Source organism: Lepisosteus platostomus, chromosome 10 (genome assembly GCF_059453375.1).
Source record: "Lepisosteus platostomus isolate fLepPlt1 chromosome 10, fLepPlt1.hap1, whole genome shotgun sequence".
In the NCBI taxonomy this organism is placed as follows: Eukaryota; Metazoa; Chordata; class Actinopteri; order Semionotiformes; family Lepisosteidae; genus Lepisosteus; species Lepisosteus platostomus.
The window spans coordinates 22,082,763-22,101,018 of NC_142620.1; the positions used below are offsets into that span (position 1 = coordinate 22,082,763).

The following is an 18,256-nucleotide window of genomic DNA, read 5'->3' on the forward strand; positions in this document are numbered from 1 at the left end:
CACCTGAAAAAGTCAGATAATCTCTATATTACTGTTTGGACCAGAAAGTAACTCGCTCACAACTTCAACATCTAATTCCACTTTTTTTTTCCTAGCACAGCAATGTCTTCAATATCTTAAAGTACCATAAGAGTGAATAAAGAGAAGCTCCAGCTTCTTGCCTGTCATGGACATCGTCATCTGATTGCTGTCCGCAAACTAAACCAGTAACTTCTGCTACATATATATGTACCTAAATACTTCTTATATATATATGTTTTTTACCAACGTGTATAGATAACTTAACATTCTCTGCAAATATGTTTATGGAAAATAAGGTATGTGGATCCCGGCATAATTTGGATTAATCATGGAGTGTCGGTGATACACTCAAGCGACTGAAGCATAAGCATTAAATCACTTCATTAGTGAGAGAGCAGATCGGGCGCAGGGTGTCATTACTGCACTTCTCTTGTGGTGACTGACGGAAACCTGACTTCATAGAGCTTCACTGACTTCACGAGCTGCTCTCCCTTTGGGCTTACCCTGAGAAGACAACTCTACCGCAGTACAACACAAACCCTCAGCTTTCTTGGGAGACGAAAACGAGGCAGTTAGGCTGTGGGTGGCTGGCCTTGAGCTCCACTGAACTGTCATGGGATGAGCAGGGATGACGTGTTGCATCTTGGATTCAGAGACTAGTGCAGCTCTATGAGAGAAGACAGTATCTTTCTAGTGCAAAACAGGATTTACAGCCTGTATTGCTTCACACAGTACAGTACAGCAGACCCCGTTACTCAGCCCTGCTGGCGACAAATGATAATGAGCACAATGAATTTACCCCTGTGCTGTCTGTTCAATGAAGCCTTGGAACACCTGTTATAGAAATGATAGTCATTTTCCTGATAACTATGGAAATGTGTTGCAGTTATAAGTGCTAAGTTTCTCTAGATGCTCAGTACATAAAGAAATGTTCTATAAAACACTGGCTTTTGTTAAAATGTTAAAAGATCCATATGATTCCTCTACCAGTGCAAAATTCTAAAGAACCTGTTTTTAACCTTATCAATCTCTCACACCAAAAATAAAATGCTGATTTGTTTCATTACTCCAGCATTTTTAAAGATCCTTTTCTAAACATGGAGAAGAATCAGAGGCACAATGGAAGCTACAGTACAGCCAAAGAGCCTATCTAGCACTGCTTTCTTTAAATACGACCATCGTCTAAAAATAAGCTTAGAGATAACTCACAGGCACACAGTCAATGTTTAATGTCACTTCAAAATCCCAAATTATCTCACCTTTGCTACCTTAGGCGGCTTGCACTGTAGCTGGAGTCAAAATATGAAAGAGATTTTGTTTTACACAAAGTCTGGACAGCATTTCAGCATGCCCAGCTGTTAAACTGACACATCAGTGCAGACAATTCATTTTCTGATAGAGGAATAATGCTGAGCTCCTTACTAAAAACTGGCAAAGTTATTGGATTTAAAATGACAAAATCCTCCCTCTCTGAGGTTTTTGGATAGTATTTGATTTTCTATTTGGCTATGTCTCAACAGGCTTACAGCAGCTGCCAACTACAATGGAATGCACCCTATCCCTCCTCAAATCATGCACCAGGAAATAGGAACAGGAAATTTGCATGCCATCAACGGGACAGGATTTTGCAGTGCCTGTGAGAAAGGTCTGCACTATACAACAGTAAGGTACACATGACCCTTTTTTCACCCTTCAGATGGGTCCAAAGCCTTCTTCTTTAAATAAAGGTAAAAGCACAGAATCCTGTATTGACTTAAACATCTCACTCCTAATATTTCAAATACAATTATTTTTATTGTGGAATACACATATTACCCATGAAACACTGAAGTGCTAAAGCAGTGAGAAAAGAGAGTTCTTCAAAGTTCTTTAATCGGAACCAGAGCACAGTACACCTGGAACAGATGCAGACTGCTATATGCAAGTCATATCCCACTCAACACTGAATTAGTGTGACAGAAGAGTGCCAAGAGAACTACAAGGGAAATACACAAAGAACGAGAGATCATGCATGGATCTTATCTTGCTTTAGGAACAGGTACTGTACAGGTACTGTTGGATGAAGCGGTTAGAAAAGGGATAGATGGATGGATCTAAAAATTACTTTAGAAATTTAATGTTTGGACAGCAATAGTCAGACATAGGATGCTTCATGGGTATTGGCTGTAAAACACAATGAAAAGGTAAAGAAGTACAAGTTAACCGATTTTTTATTAGTTGGTAGAGATCATGTAAACTTTTCTATTAAACAATAAGGTACCTGACTGTAAGAGTAACAAAACAGATTAGTGTTAATCCTTGTTTCGAATAAGAGAACTAAAATAGGAAGATTTCTGTGGTTCTGTTAGAGCAAATGCACTGATAAGCTCTAGTTAATGAATTCAACAATTTAATATTATGAGTCTACCTGAAATGTCCAGAGAAATTGGAAATAAGCTATTGTTTTGAGAACTAGGCACTGATTGGCCCGGGACTTAAGTGCTCATGGGTCACGTTTTTGGATCATCTCAGGAAAGAAAGATGCATACTGTAACTAGACATATCTATATCTAATAAAAGAATGAAACTGGACACTATTCCTGGCAAACATCAAATTTATCTATTTACTGCTAGCGAACTCACAGCTACCATCTGCAGACAAAATCAAACTGCAGTTCTCTCACTGGTGGAGGGGAGTCCTAAGATATAGACAACCGTGTCAAAAGATGATGAAAGACTAAATCACTAAAAAGAGAAATCCAGTCTCCATAGTGCTCTCTGAACTGTAGCACGTGCAAATGTCTGCTGTACTTAAATAAATCAAGCACCAGCCAAGAGTTTATCGGCCATCCCTCGATGAACACAGAGTTTCACCAATTTTCACTGTAACAAAACTCCATTTTCAGATTTGTTTTCAATTTCAATTAGGGCACATCCTTTCCAGCTGGATGGAAAAAAAAACATCCTCATAGCGTAACCTCCCACAACAGAGGTTCTATATATTTGTCTATGTTCTTAGACTTTTAACTCAATTCATTTATCTTACCTGTTTATCGCGTGAACTACTGTACTTGGGTAAACTGGATAATTATCACAAACAAGAGTGTTCTCACTTTGATGATTCAGGGCTCTGATACAGCTCTGTAAATGATATTCGGAGATTTTCTAGACACTGGGGAAGAAATGGCAAGTTTTATACGTAAAGTAATGGGAATGTAATTTTCGGTTTCCAAATTTGTAGCTTACTAAAAGTTTGAAAAATAAATTCTGTCTGGAAATTAAGGGGTGGGTATTCTGTATTTAGGATTACCACTGAGAGTAGAAGAGTGCTCTCCCCTGTAATGCTAAAGCTTTTCTAAAAACAAATGGCTTTTGACTTACTGGCAAATAAACCTGTGAAAGTCAGAATGCTACTTAAATGTCAATACTGTCAGACGTGGGAAATCTATGTAAAAATAAGTCAGACTTTCATTTTTGCCAGTACTCCTCAATCCAAAGATATATATACAGTATAAACAAGATGTAAACTTACTGGTGTCATTATTCAATTCTTGTACACTTTGATAAGTCTACTCAGTCTTGTCAATTGGTCACCATACTATGGCATTGGTTTGGAAGATTCGGTCCAGAGGCAAGAGCGCCGCCTACTGTTCCACCACTCACACCACTTTCAGTAATAACCTAGTATCTGTTACAGGCCTTCTACTGCATCCCAGTTCTGAGCAGGGCAAGCCTCGCTTAGCTTGTGAAATCTCATCTGATCAGGCTACGAGGTGGTAACACTGCAGACAGAATTTAAACAAACATACACATTAACACCGAGCAAGATCTGAGCCTCTGATTCTCATAGAAAACTGTAAGATCCCTGTGATTCGGGTTAAATCCATCTCTATGTACTGATTTAACGCGACAGAGCACAACAATATGGTAAAAATTAATACGTATGTATCAAATAAGAAAAACAAATATTTGTATTCTACAGAAATACGTTAAAAACAACAACAATGCACAAGCTTTTGCAAAACTAGTTAAAAAAATTAAAAAACTTTAATCTTTTTAGTTAAGAAATTATGTTCTCTGTGTACATTGTTATTTTCTATAAAAGAATCAAAGGTTTATTAAGACTGTACTTGTCCAGCCTACTGTAAAATGCCAGATCATTAGTTTGAAGCACAGGCTAAAACAACTGAACCTTTTCATCTTAAACTTTAAGGGAACCTGTTAACTGATTTTGAAGTATCCAGAATCTTCCAAGGCACTGACAAAGTCAACCCAGGAGATGTTTTCAGCATCAATACTGAAACCCGAGCCACAAGACACAAAATGGAAACTACATGGAAGTACAGTACATTAAAAAATGGGAACTGCTGGTGCTTCTTTATTCAAAGTATTGGGCAAGTTTAGAAAAAACTACCCAGGGAAATTGTCAAAGTTGAGAACCTGGACTCTAAGAAATTGCTGTATGAGATTCTCGGACCAATTAACTACTGACCTTCATATAAGCCTTATATCGAATGCCCCCCTACCATTTGCAACTTGTCTTTATCCATTTTCTAACCTCTTCATCCAGTTGAAGGGGTGCAGGGGAGCTGAAGCCTATCCCAGCAAGCAATAAGCAAAGGCAGGGCACACCCTGGACTGGACAACAGTCCACTTCATGGCAGACAGACACACACAGCACACACCAGGGCCAGTTTTCCCAGAAGTTAATTAAAATACCAGTACATCTTTGGACTGTGAGAGGAAATCAGAGCACCTGGACTAACACATGTGAACACAGGGAAAACATACAAACTCCACGCAGACAGCACTTCAGGTCTGGAATTGTACCCAAGGCCACAGCTCTGCAAGGCAGCAAGGCTAGCCACTGAGCCACTATTATGCCCTAACCTTTCTTATGTTCTTAAAAAACAAAACTGAAATTGTTCCTCACAAAGATTCTCCAGTCATATTTGAAAACACATCCTTTTTCAATCCCATAGGACAAGAAAAGCTGTTATTACATGCAAAACACTGATGAATTCTTCTCTATGGATAGTGCAGTGTTTTTCATTTTCAAAAAAGCAATCAAAAACATATTAAAATTATTATGTGTTTGCAATACAGCACACTGAAAGCTTGCAAGTTTAATGTCTTTGCTAGCAAAGTCATTACAAACACTGTGCTTGTAGGGGTAAGCATAATACATAATAGGGGTAAGCATAATTTTAATACAAATAGTTTTTGCTTTATTTCGCAAGCCATCTGTATTGGAGCAGAAAAAAGAAAAACGCTGCTCCATTAACATTAGAAATGCCACTGGTGTCATTTTCCACACCGTGCCTCACTGTTGATTCACTCGATGTGCTCCTCTCAGTCACTGACAGGAAACTAGCAGCTCCTGTCCTTCCACCTTTCCTCTTCAGTGCTATACAACCCATTACAATGGCTGGTGGGATTCTCCCTCCTGCTCTCATGCTGGTTCACAATCTGGACAAAAAGTGATGCTGCACACCACCTTTCTCATGGAGACTCTCCCTTCAGTCCACCTCTGCTCCCTATTCCCTAGGTAACGCGTTTTCTCCACTCCCCTTCCTATCCTAAGTAAAGCATTTCATTTTCATGAACAGCACACCCTACCAGACGCAACTCAATGCAGAGTGTGGAATGTCCTTAGTGTGGAGACCTTTCCAGATCCAGAAACCATTCAGAACGGGACACACAGCTAGGTGCATATGGAGGTGGCCTAAAGGATGGCAGATAGCCACAGCACTGTACGGCTTTCAGGTGGCAGTTCAAACAAACACAGGCGTCATTTAGAATAATGGGTGCACATGAGATATTGCTGCTCATTCCACAGAAGATACATTATTGGGCTTAAAGAAATATCTTAATCTGACAGGCTGGGGTGGACAAAACGAACCTTTCTAGTTTTAAGAAAAGGAGTCTACAAGGAGACCTAATACTAGTATTTAAAGTTCTCCAAAACATTGACAAGGTCAATCCAGAGGACTTCTTAAAAATGAGCAGTGAAACACAAATTAGATTGTTTAATGTAGCATTTAAAAGAAAGAACAGGAGACACGTCTTTTCCTAGACAGCTGCAGGAGTCTGGAACCAGTGACCCAGTGCCCCAACCATGTGGCTGATGAGTCATCAATTAACTACTAGACAGGCTGAATGGCCTCCTGTCATCAGTGACCTCTCTAATGTTCTTACAGGGGGCGATTTGACAATATAAAGCAATACACTGCAACACAGACACACTTAGGCACATCACCTTGTCCCATTCTGTTACTTTTCCTGGAAGATTGTGAAAGGTGAAGGTGAAATACTGAACAGAAACGCAACACAAAAAAGCACACCCCTTAGAGTGGCACACAGAACCAGAAAGAAATTGCACAATTCAAATGCAAATGATACAAAATCACCAGCACTGGTGCCAGAAAGTCTTACTGGGGGCCTCAACTTCAAATTCAAACACTGACTTTCTTTACAAAGTATATCAGTTTGCACTGTCTTCTGCAGTTTTAGAATCATTAGGAGTGCAATTCTTTCTTACATTATAACTTAAACTATTAGGCTTTAAAATGAGAGTGATTTAGGAGGCTCCTGTGCAGCTCAGCTGCCCAAGGTACACGCCCAAGCACAGGCTGAATTCCCTGCTTCGAATCTATGTCCTTTCACTATCCGACTATGTTTCAAATCCCTAGTGACAATGTACAAGTGTCTGCTGCTCAGGGTGGTCTGGGACTAGTCACCCAGGGCTTTCTAATCACTCAGTGATACAGTGCCCCCTTGTGGCCTTCTGGGCAACTGCAGGCAGGTGTGGATGCTGACATATTAAATTAGAATGGCCCAAAGATGGGCAGGGGGGAGGAGTCTGCCCACCCTTCATTCTCCCCTGTGTGCGGTTGCGGGGTTTGTAACAAGTCTTGATAAGCCAAGACATAAAACACACAAAACTAATCTCTTTCAAACTGGAGGGTTAAAGAAAAACTTCTTTCTAGCAAAATAAATGTCAATTTTTCAAATATACTGTAAATTCAAATAGTTTTTTTTAACTAACGGAATGATTTACAGAGCCAGAGTAACCACATGGTCTAAAGGTGTGACAAACAGCCAGGGCTTAATCAAAAGAGAGAAAAGTCACGAGACAGGTTGCCATTTCACAATCCTTCTTCAGTGCAAATCAATACAAAATAAGATTGGGCTTCCCCCCCGAAAAAAAGAAGGAATCCAGACATTTGAGATCACTATGAGGGAATCTTGTAGCTAGGAACTGAAATTAAATAAATATTCACTTCTTTCTACACTGTAAATTAAGTAAATGAATGTTCACTATAGTGTTTCAGGACTACTGATTATGACTCTTTTCTCTGATATTTCTAGATTTCTTGACTCTAAAAACCAAGTAAGCAACAAAGTCAAGCTTATTTATCAACTGCTTCACTCTTATTTCTTTTTTGATAGAGGCTTTGATAACTGAATGTTGCAAATGTCACCCCAGCATTATTCATGGCACAACCGCCTTACAAAACGTTCCAATATTAAATATGGTATGTTTATTCTATAAATGCTGACCTTTTGAAGTGAGACAAAAAAACGATCTCTGAAACCAGTGTTATAAATAATATCCCTTTCAGTCTCAACAGCTATTAAGAGACGACTGACTGCATTTTGTAAAGGAATTAAATCCACCAAATATTGTAACTCTATGGTGCCCGCTGCTAGTCTCTATAAAAGACAATAGGACAAGTGAGTAAAAAAATATACCCCAAAACTGTATTCAAAGGCATATAAATGTTTTGTTACATTTAGATATTCTATGCTCGGTCAAGATTACATTTTTCTGTAAAATTGAACACACCACACAAATTAATGCTTTCGTGGTTTTGTGCATAGTCACACCTCATAGGGCACTACTGAACAAAATCACTCATTTTTGATTGTTCAGTTTCTCTGCATAAAGCCCTGTAGTGTAATTACATGTCCAGGTTTTGCTTCTGAAAACTCTTTTCTTACACAGGTTGCCGGAATCTGAAATTTGAGCTATAAAAACTGCCAATAGTCCCTTGTTAGTCTATACAGAATGATCTGGCTCGAGGAAAACAAACTCAGTCACGTGAGTTCAATTAATCTCGTACTGTGCACTACAAAAGACACCTCACAGACAAGTACCTGAGAACAGGATACTTTGCTACAATATAAATCCTGAAACGTGTTCAGTATCATAAAACAAATCCTAATGTAGTTCAATCAGCTGTAATCTTAATACAGTCCAGCCCCAACAATTCTATTTGACATTTGTAAACTGCCTTTCTTTAGTTAATAAATCAAACAGATTTAAAATGTCCTAATGATTTCCAGAACTTGCTTTTCATGAATCTGGGAATACCACACTCTCACATTTTATAAGCCCTTGATTCTCTGCCCGTAAATATCCTCCATCAATATATTAAAGAACTGAGGTCATATAACCAGCACGATTTAACAAGAGGGCACAGGAAAAGCTTCACCTGAGGATTCTGTAGAATCCCTACACTTGGTCCACAATGGAACTTTTTCACATTAGGTTTTCCTTGCACAGTTTTCAGGAGACCTGCACTTCTTTAAGTACAGTTAATATTCTTTTGTCTTTGACAATGTATCAAATACTGCAGGAGCTTTTCTCCATCAGAATTGATTCTGATTATCCCAGAAAAGTCTGTCCTGTTAAGCATCACCGATTACAACAACAACTGTACATGCAAATGGAGAAATACAAGAAGACCTTGGAAAGTGAGATAATAGAACTTCCCCTTTCCATAACGTTAGGAAAGGAAACAATTACTTAATAAAAGCACCTTCTTCGTTTGAAGTTGTAGTCCTAAATTCAGTAATTTGGCTGTTAATGTTATTAGTGCCCACCTCCTTTTCTTTTGAAATCTCTATGCAGAATCTGAATATGCCTAACAAATGCTGCTTATTATGTTTAAGCAAATTATAAACAATCTATACATGGTCTGTCCTATAAAATCAACTGTGCACAAACCATATATCTCAATCCAGACATAAACCTCGCTGTACATCTCCTAAAAAAAACACTGTCTTGTCTTTTTCTTCACACAGCGAGATGACACAAAAGGCCGCAACTTTGTCCAGGCAGGGAAAGATGGAGCCAAGGGAAATATGAAAGAAAAGCTGAAATCCCACCTCCGAACGATGAATACTAAGCATGAACAGAACCACAAAGGAAGTGCAGTGCTCGAGAGGCACAGGGAGGGAACGAATGAGTGTGGAACAGCGGAGCCCTGCAATTGTTGTCAAGGTCAAGGGAAACAAAGGGAATGATTCACAGAGCCACGTTAACCAGATGGTGTTGTGAGGCGACCAACAATAAGGAATTAAGTAAAAGGAAAACCATTCAATAGCTGGGGCACCAGAATATAACTTTTAATCAGTACAACCAATACAAGGTAGGGTAGGGCTTGTACGATACAAAGGCAGACTCTTTGGTCTATGCTGTGCCATTTTAGTCAGATGAGCTTCAGACTTAAAGAGTTTGGCTCAGGTGGATGAACGCAATCTTGGAAAGAGTTTGTGTGCCTGAGCTGAAACCCAGAGAGGACTGTGTGGCTGTCTCAGGAGGTCTTGGGAGAAGATGCAGGGGTACTCTGGACAGAAATGGGAAAAGACAGCTCCCAAGTGAAATGTAAAAAAGATTCATTTCTAACTAGACTCCAGTTCCAAGTGAATATAACTTTAAAGAAACTGGATGGCATTTTAAATTAAAAAAAAATAAGCAGAAAAAACGTTTTTCAATATTCCAAAAATTTAGGTTATATTCTAATAAGCAGCAAATGATTACACATTCAGATTCATCATAAGAATTCCCAAAACTCCAAAATAAACGGCACTGCTTAAATAACTCAAGACACTCATAAACTGTATAAAATGTGTTAAAGGGAAACTTGAGTCAGGTGACATGTTCATTAACTGAAAACACGTTTTACACACGATCACACCCACACGTTATCCCTGTAAAACACCCACACACATTTACAGTACAGGTTTACAGACTACTCGACAGATTCACATAACAGATAAATAACAGAATGCATTTAAATATATATGACATATATATTAGGAAATTTCATTAAAAATAATTAAATCTAATGGATTCAAGTTTAAAAAAATACATGTAAAAGTATTTAAAAAATGAAAGAAAACAAAAATTGCTGATTATTTCGGTGGATAAAAAGTGGTTGGTCTCAATAACCTACCAAAAAGAACAGGGAAAAAAAGAAAATAATTTGTTTTAGATACACTTAAAGTATAACAAAAAATATCCAACTTATATATTTTATTACACTGTATAAAATATATAAATTCAATTTACATATATAAATATTTATTTTTCCCTTTGTACGCATTTCAGTTTGTTTCAGTTCCTATCGTGGCACTGAAATGGAAGGTATGAACCTCAGCAGTGCAGACATACTGTAGTACAGTATGTGCGACTGCGACACATGTTGGAAATCTGTAAACTAATAAACTTCTCTGATCTGAACGCAGCAGGGTTAGAAAAGCACAGGCTTCTTCTACCCGGGCTCTCGAGAGGTCGGCACGGATCGGATTACTGCTAAGGGAGAGCCTAGCCTGTTTTACCGCAGAGGAAGAAGCCGACAGCAGAGCCCTTGGGTCGCGATACCGTGAATGGAACGATCTGTCGGTCGGCGGACGCTTGTGACTATTGCTAGTGAGTTCTGAGGCTCGCTAGGTCTGGCGGTGTGCTGTGCTCACTCTCGGGAGCATGCCGCTGAGTTGTGCTCACGCTCTGGAGCGCTAGGTCTGGCGACCCATACCGGTGTGCTGTGCTCACTCCGAGGAGCAGAAAGGTCTGGTGGCCCGAGCCGGTGTGCTGTGCTCACTCTGAGAAATGGAAGATGGCCTCGGGGTGGTTATTGCTGTCGGCGGGAAGGCTGGGCTGCAAGGCCTTCGTGGGGGACGCTTTGTCCTGTGACTGCGAGGAAGAGGAGTGGGAGCTCTCGCTGGAGCTACTGCGCGTCTCCGTGCTGGTACTCGTCTTCTTCATCTTCCTCCGCTTCGCCAGGGGGGCCTTGTCCACGTTCTGTAGGCAGAAGCCCTCCCGTTTGCACTTGTTGAAGGCCTGTAGAGGGGACAAGGTATAACACTGCTGGTCTTTCTCCTTCAGAAACACCTTGTCTCTAACTGACCCTGCGCTTCAGTGAGGTACTTTTACATTCTTTAAAGACAGTACAGTGAGAGTTTTAAAAACCAATGCAGCTTTCCAGTAACGATTCTTAAACAGCAAAGTACATTTCTGTCAACTCACAGAAAAACATTAGCACACATAAAGCTCTAAATTTTTCTCAATAGCCACATTAGAGCACAGACATTTCATTCTTACTGCAACACAATGTGTTTTTTGATATTCCAGAAAGGACTGAAAAGACCCAAAATGAGCCAAACCAGGGACTGCTGGGAAACATGAAATTGGAAGCTTTTTTTAGTCTGTTTCTGTGACATAACTGTTAAAACCGAAGCTATGAGCTCATTTCATTTGTTCGGTACACCCTGTGCCTCAGAGAAGGCAAGTCAAAGATTACAGGAAGGAGATAAGAGATGCAGCCCTTGCTCTCACATGGAACGTGGCCTTGACGTAGGTGTGCACTGAAGCAGTAGAAGATCCCAGGATGTCGGGGGTCATGAGAGGATTGGAGGAAAGCTGGCTGCCATCCTGGAGCCACTCATTATACCTCAGGCTTGACATCTTAATTCTTTTGTTGGGGTCCACAGTAAGCAACTCTGTTCGGGGGAAAAAAAAGCATTAAAAAAAATAATGAGTACTTTTAAGACAATCAGCAAGTGGGAAACAAACACTGATGTGGCGTCGCCCAGTTTAAAATGCAAACCAACTGAAAAGTTACAGATAATGAAACCAGAAGACCAGAAACACCAGAAGATGGAGTAAAAAGTGCTATCATGGTGCCAAACTGCATTTTTTGGAAAATGATCCCTCTGCACATAAAATCAAAATCAAAAATAAAAATGCGTTCACGCCAAAGAATGACTTTCAATGTAGTCTGCAAATTACTGCACACCCAAAATGAGGGGGCAAACTTCAGACTTTAGATCTGCCTACTGCAAATAAAAGCCTTCGCCAAGAACAAAGGTTTTCTACACAAAATAATACTATCAAAATCTCAAACAAGTAAACAAATACAAAGTTGCCAACACATTTTGACTGTTAGCTGTAACCAGCACCCGTGCACAGCACAGCAAGGAGCTCTGATATTGCACTCCTTTTAAAAATTCATTGCCCTTTTCTGAGCTGTAATACAGCAGCTCCCCCACTCAATGCCAAGTGCCTTACCACAGAAAGAGATTGCAGAGACGAGAAAAGGATCGCTCTGCCTCCTTGGAAATGTATTCCATGAAATGAAAAGCTTTGTTGCCTGCTGCTGCAAAGCATCGCACTCAAGATGTGCTCTGACTTTCGGAAAGGAGCTCTTGGTTCTAAAAATACTCTCAGTTCCAAATTCAGTGGTATCAGAGGAATCATAAGTTCTTTTGTATGGGAAAGAAGTTCCTTGCGGAAGCTGTGTGAAACCATATGGGAGATGCTGCTACATACTGATATACAGTATACTGGCATGATAGTCTGCCTTAACTTTACAGGCCCTGGAACCCACCTAAGATGTTGTCACAGCTGAGTTAGCCGTTAATAAACTTTCATTTTTTTTAACAATACTGAAATCATGTCCACTGGAAACACACAAACAAGTATTACAGCAATTTGTTTTAAAAATAAACAAAGAACCTTTATAGACTCTTCAGCTCAGCACCCTGGAAGTGATCTCTTTCAAGCTGTTTGGTGTTACTTTGATTAGAAAACAAATAACAGTTGTAAAAGGTGCAGGGTTTTAAAGTAAGACTAACAACTCAGACCAGACACGGAATAAAGGTCCGAAGACGGGCCTCCGCTATGCAAATACAGAAGAATGAAAGATGCAGAAAATGATGAGATTACCAACAGAAATGAGTACTGTCAGCATAATAGTGTTGTTACAGAGAACAGTGCTGTAGTTGTATACTGGACCTTGTATCAAGTCCTTGGCCTGCTGGGAGACATTCTTCCATGCTTCTCCTTCGAAAGAGAAATCACCCTGTTTGATCTTCTGCATGATCTCCTCAGCGCTGGTATGAGTGAGGGTCTTCTCCTGACACTGGAAGGGCACTTGTCCTGATAGCATTGTGTACTGTGGGAAAGAGGCACAGAAATGACTGAAAGTGAAGATCTGAAATTTCCACATAAAAACAAAATACTTGCCCCTGCACATGTCTACATTTCAAGTCAACTACTGGGTGGTTTGCACATGTTGAATTTGATCAGTTACGGATCTCATCATGAAAGCTTAGCATCAGCAACAGTGTGCAGTTTGTTTTAGACACTCACAGGTCTTTGTGTAGTTTACAATTCTCACTTTCAATTCACTCAGTTGTGACTTGTCTCACTTGATGATCGTGTCCATTGCAGGGCACACACGGACACAAATCTGGATTTTTTAACTTCTGCCAGAACTTAGCGCACCTCAGACATACAGTAGGCAGCAGCAATAAGTCAGTGTGACCAAGAGAGTTCACTAATTGTCACAGCTTGGAGAGAAAGTACTGCTGTTCCAAATTGCATAAGCCCATATGTTTCCAGTTACTGAACACCTGTGATCAATTAATGTTTCTCACAAGTACGTTTTCACTGTCTCTTTCAAAGATGCAGCGTCCCGTTACTAGTTTCTTTATCTGCTCTGCAGACATTACTTGGTAACACGAGTATCACTGCAAGTGTATGCTTCAGATGAATGACTGTTCAACTAAAGGATTATCTGAAACTTTGTTGTTGTTTAGTTACAAGCTGTGCCAATGAAGGAATGAAAGTGCAACTGCCTACTATCACCTGAAGTTGTGATTTACAGTAGGAACAGCAAACACCTTGTCTGTTCCTGGCTGTAACTGGATTGACAGCAGTATGTAGAATTCCAGCAGGAGTAATAAAGCAGACAATATATATAAAATAATTATTAACCAAAAATAGAAGAAATGCCCCTTTCCTTCAAAGCAGTATCACAACTAATGCAACGTATTTTAAAAAAGCACTATATTTTTAAAGTCACCCGCTGTCTGTGTTCTCGATTTGCAATGAGTCCACTGATCTGTAGTTGCATCTCAGCACCACAGGTGCTGTCTTTCCTGTCTCTTTCCACAATGATTACATGTGATCAATTGTAGCAAAACTTTTCTGGGTTTTTTGTTCATCCAGGAATTTCACTTTTCTTCCATAATTTAAGTGTTTTAAAATGCATGGTGCACATGCTCTTCTTTTCTCAGTCAATCCTAGACATAAAGATCAGGAAGAGGAACAACTGCATACACAGCACAAAAGCAGTGATGCCAATGTCAAGTGATGAACCACTTCTCACCTCTTTCCAATTTGCATTAGTAGTGTTTCACTAGGTGTTTAGATAATAAGTAAAAGTGAATTAACTAAAATAATAAGCCTTAAAAACCATACATTTCAAAGAAATATTACAGGAGTCTGCTTCAGCAGTTTTTTCTTCTAAGCTCCATATGCTTCTCTGAGTCCTCCAGATTTGGTAGCTATACTGATAAACCCTGCTAAAAAAAAGCATGGTCTCAAACTGCCCTCCTTAAGGGTAACATGTTGCTCTGGATTGTGTTTAATCAATCAGATAATTGCAACAATTAAGCCATTGAGTGGTCAAGTAGATCAAATAGACAACTTCAAATAGTACCTCATTCTCATAGATACACCAAAGGTATCACTGATTGGTCAATTACATTATCATATGTATAGTGCACAGGAGGTCCTCCAGGACTTCTGGTGCTGGTTGTGCAAGATGGTTTATCTCTTATACTGGGGGTTAGAAACACAAATATTTCTAATATTTCAACACTGAACTTCATAGCTTCACCTTTTCACCTCTCTATACAGTAGCATCTGCCAGTGGCTGACATTAACCTTTGTTGGACATTTTCTTAAGCAGATGAGACTAGATTTGTTTCGACGTCCTTGTTTTCGACAGCTATTCAGACTTATTGCAAATCCCTTTTTTAAGCTACAACTGGGCTGGCAAGTCTGTTCAAGGCAAAGTCCACTTCCAGCAGCACAGTCCCATATCCAATTCCCAACCACGCTGGGCAGAAATACACAGTCTTCGATATTTTTATAGCGAACACTTGGATAACATCTGCAAAGCGCAAAAAGTACTTATCAGTTGTTTCCTGACACTTTACTTTTGTGGGTATTTGCTAGTTTTTAGTTTTTGCTGCTTTGTATTTCTTTCATCACATGACACTACCTAAATCAGCGATGCCTTCCTGAAATTCTAACTTTGAATGCAGGCACTTTCACTGTAACATCAGCTTGGCCACAGCGACCAGGTATAACCAAAACAGGGCACAAGGACACTTTTGCAACAAATTCCATATCTCATATTGATGTGGACTGTCAAAGACGTCTATGATAGTCTCTATTGCCATTCTTGCTTCCTCAATGAACCTAATATGCGCTTTTTCAACTCTTCCAGAAGGAGGGGAATGATGTTGAATGAAAGGTTGTGGGTTCAGATCCTTACTGTAGTACCCCTGGATTAAGTACTTTACCCCAATTGCTCCAGTCTACCCAGCCGTACAAGTGGGGACCGGTATTGCTGATGTCCCAATGGACTGGAGCCCCATCCAGAAAGGGGAGAGTCGTGTGGTCTGTCATCTGCTTAATGTCAGAGAAATCAGGATGAGCTCTGGCCTAAGAAGCCACTGTGGATCTGATATGGACTTAAACTCTTAATTTACAGCCATCAAGAAATGACAATATAATATACTGGCTGTAATAATATGTATAATGTATAATAAGACTGGAACTTGGTAGCAACCAAATACAGTACCTTAATTTACCTTACTCTCTTACAACACATCCCCTGGATTGGAGAACTTGAAACATTTTCTTAACCCAAGGTGAACAATTACAGTAGTTTCACTTCTTTTACAGCAGGGTTTTGTTGCTGGCTGGTACTAGCGAACACGCTAGTAACACTTCTATGGTTACGTGTACATTTTTTAATATGAAATAGTCCTTTGCAAAACCAGTTGGAGCAGCGGCAGAGCAGGATAGGCCTGGCTAGTTAACAGAAGCTGCTTCATCTTGTTTTACAATGCTGCCTCTGGCATCAGGTCGCTACTTTTGTTTACCTTCTGGAAAGATGGCAAAAACAAGGTCCTTTAGCTTCTTTGAGGTTTGAGCTGGATATTATTGACTGACATGAAACCGATGCCTCAACATCTGGATTTCCAGGGCATGGCTGTCTCATGCCACAAAGAAATGCCTGGATTTTTGGACTTTGGTATATTCAAATCTTTCTGGACACAAAGTTGGTAAAATGATTACTGAACAGATTAAAAATAATTGAATTCAACAGCAACACTATTCCAACAGTGTACTAGACATTCAGTAATCAAACATCGTCTTTAATACATATTGCCAAACAAGTTAATTTATCAATGATTTGAATTGATATTATTTTGTTTCATAAAACTACAGCTCTCTGTGTTTTGACATTTAAGTCACTGCTGTACTTTTCAATTTTAGATTTGCTGTTGTTTAACTAATTAGAATTTGTTTGCAAAGACTTTGGGCACATTTCTGAGAAATTAACTAAATCTAATCATGCTGGTCATTATTTAAGATAATAAATGCGTATTCGGTGTTCTTGTATGTAATGGGCTTATCTCAGAAAACTACTTTTCCTTACCTCTGTATATTTAAAGCATCTTTTTACTCATTTCTTCAGAGAAATTGTCTCTCACAATCAAATCACTGCATTACAACACTGTCCTCTTCAGGAGACAGCAAAGATCACTTTACAAAGAATTAACTGAACTCTTCACATAATGCAAGCACAGAAAAATCCTAGATCCTCTACAAGCTTTGTCACATATGGAAAATATCAATGTTGCAGGCACTTTCCTGAGAATAATGGTTTTCAATTCAAAAACTGGGAGAAAGTTAGGTTTTTCATCGAGAGAAAAACCATCAGAAGGAACGATCATCTTAATCCTGCCTATAGGCAACAAACCATCAAACCTACATTAAGAGAACTGAATCTTTGTGAAGATAATACAACCTCAAAAAGGCCTTCAAAGCTGACAAAACTTTTTTGTTCTAATGTCACTGATGTTAAGTGCAGAAACTTTCCAAGGGTAAATGAAATACTAACCAATAAGATGTTTTAAGAGATTCACCTCATTATTCTGAAAAAGATGGAATAAAAATACTGGTGCTCCATTTAAAGGGGCAATGACACAATACCCGAGTCCACTGCCTTGAAAGTGCACAGATCTGATGGCAGGGGCTTCACAATACACAGGGGAAGAGGAGAATCCGAACACCACGCACCAGGATGACTCCTAGACTCCAGAGGTCACAGGACTCATCGTATCCGTCGTACTTCAGGACCTCCGGAGCGGCGTAATGCAAGGTGAAGCACGGGGTCTTTAACGGCTGATTATCCGGTGGCTTCAGTCGAGCAAATCCGAAGTCTATGATCTTGATTTCGGAGCCGTCGCTTTCATCTGTGAACAGCAGATTCTGGAAAAAACAACAAAACAAAGACAAACCTGAAATCCTGAAGAACCTTTCAAGACACTCCGATTCAAAACACATGAAAACTGAATGATGGACTGAGAGCTTCTGAGTGAGTAGTGTGCCAAGCAAGGTCTTTATTCTGGAATAACAATTTAACAATTATTCATTTCAAATAAAAAGGAATTATGCACACATGCTAGTGCAACAGCAGTAATATTCACTGCCCTCCAAAATTATTGGGGCAACAATATCATCTTGGTGCCTCTCTTGAACTTGCATGACCAATTTTATGCATGGAATTTCTGAAACATAACATTTATACTATATTCTATTTAGTCTCCAAATTAATCACATGATCACAAGTACCAATTGTTTGACTGTAAAGTAAAAATAAATTTGCACATATCACATCTGACAAGCCTCCACAGTCAAAGAAAAGAAAATGCCTCCGTTTGCTCCTTTACAACAGAACTTATCATTATTATTATTGTACAAAACCTGCACAATTTTAATATTATAAGAAATAATCTTAATAAGATTTAGGACAGCACCAACAATCTCCAGTTCAGAATGAGAAACAATTTCGTGTGAAATTAACCTCAACACTAACAT

The 18,256-nt window shown here is 39.4% G+C and overlaps 1 protein-coding gene across 12 annotated transcripts in view; it reads right to left on the bottom strand.

The window, feature by feature from the left end:
• Positions 1 to 213: 213 nt before the first annotated feature.
• Positions 214 to 18,256, bottom strand: part of rps6ka5 (ribosomal protein S6 kinase A5) — a 64,331-nt gene continuing 46,288 nt past the window's right edge. For 8 of the 12 annotated variants that reach the window (XM_088648797.1, XM_088648798.1, XM_088648802.1 and 5 more), the window contains 5 exons: positions 17,456 to 17,647; positions 13,085 to 13,244; positions 11,627 to 11,790; positions 10,893 to 11,131; positions 214 to 688 (listed from right to left, as the gene is read on the bottom strand). In XM_088648797.1, the coding sequence (XP_088504923.1) occupies positions 478 to 688; positions 10,893 to 11,131; positions 11,627 to 11,790; positions 13,085 to 13,244; positions 17,456 to 17,647 (966 nt within the window). In that variant the 3' untranslated portion in view covers positions 214 to 477. The other 4 variants (XR_015941716.1, XM_088648807.1, XR_015941717.1 and 1 more) reach the window with 4 other exon arrangements.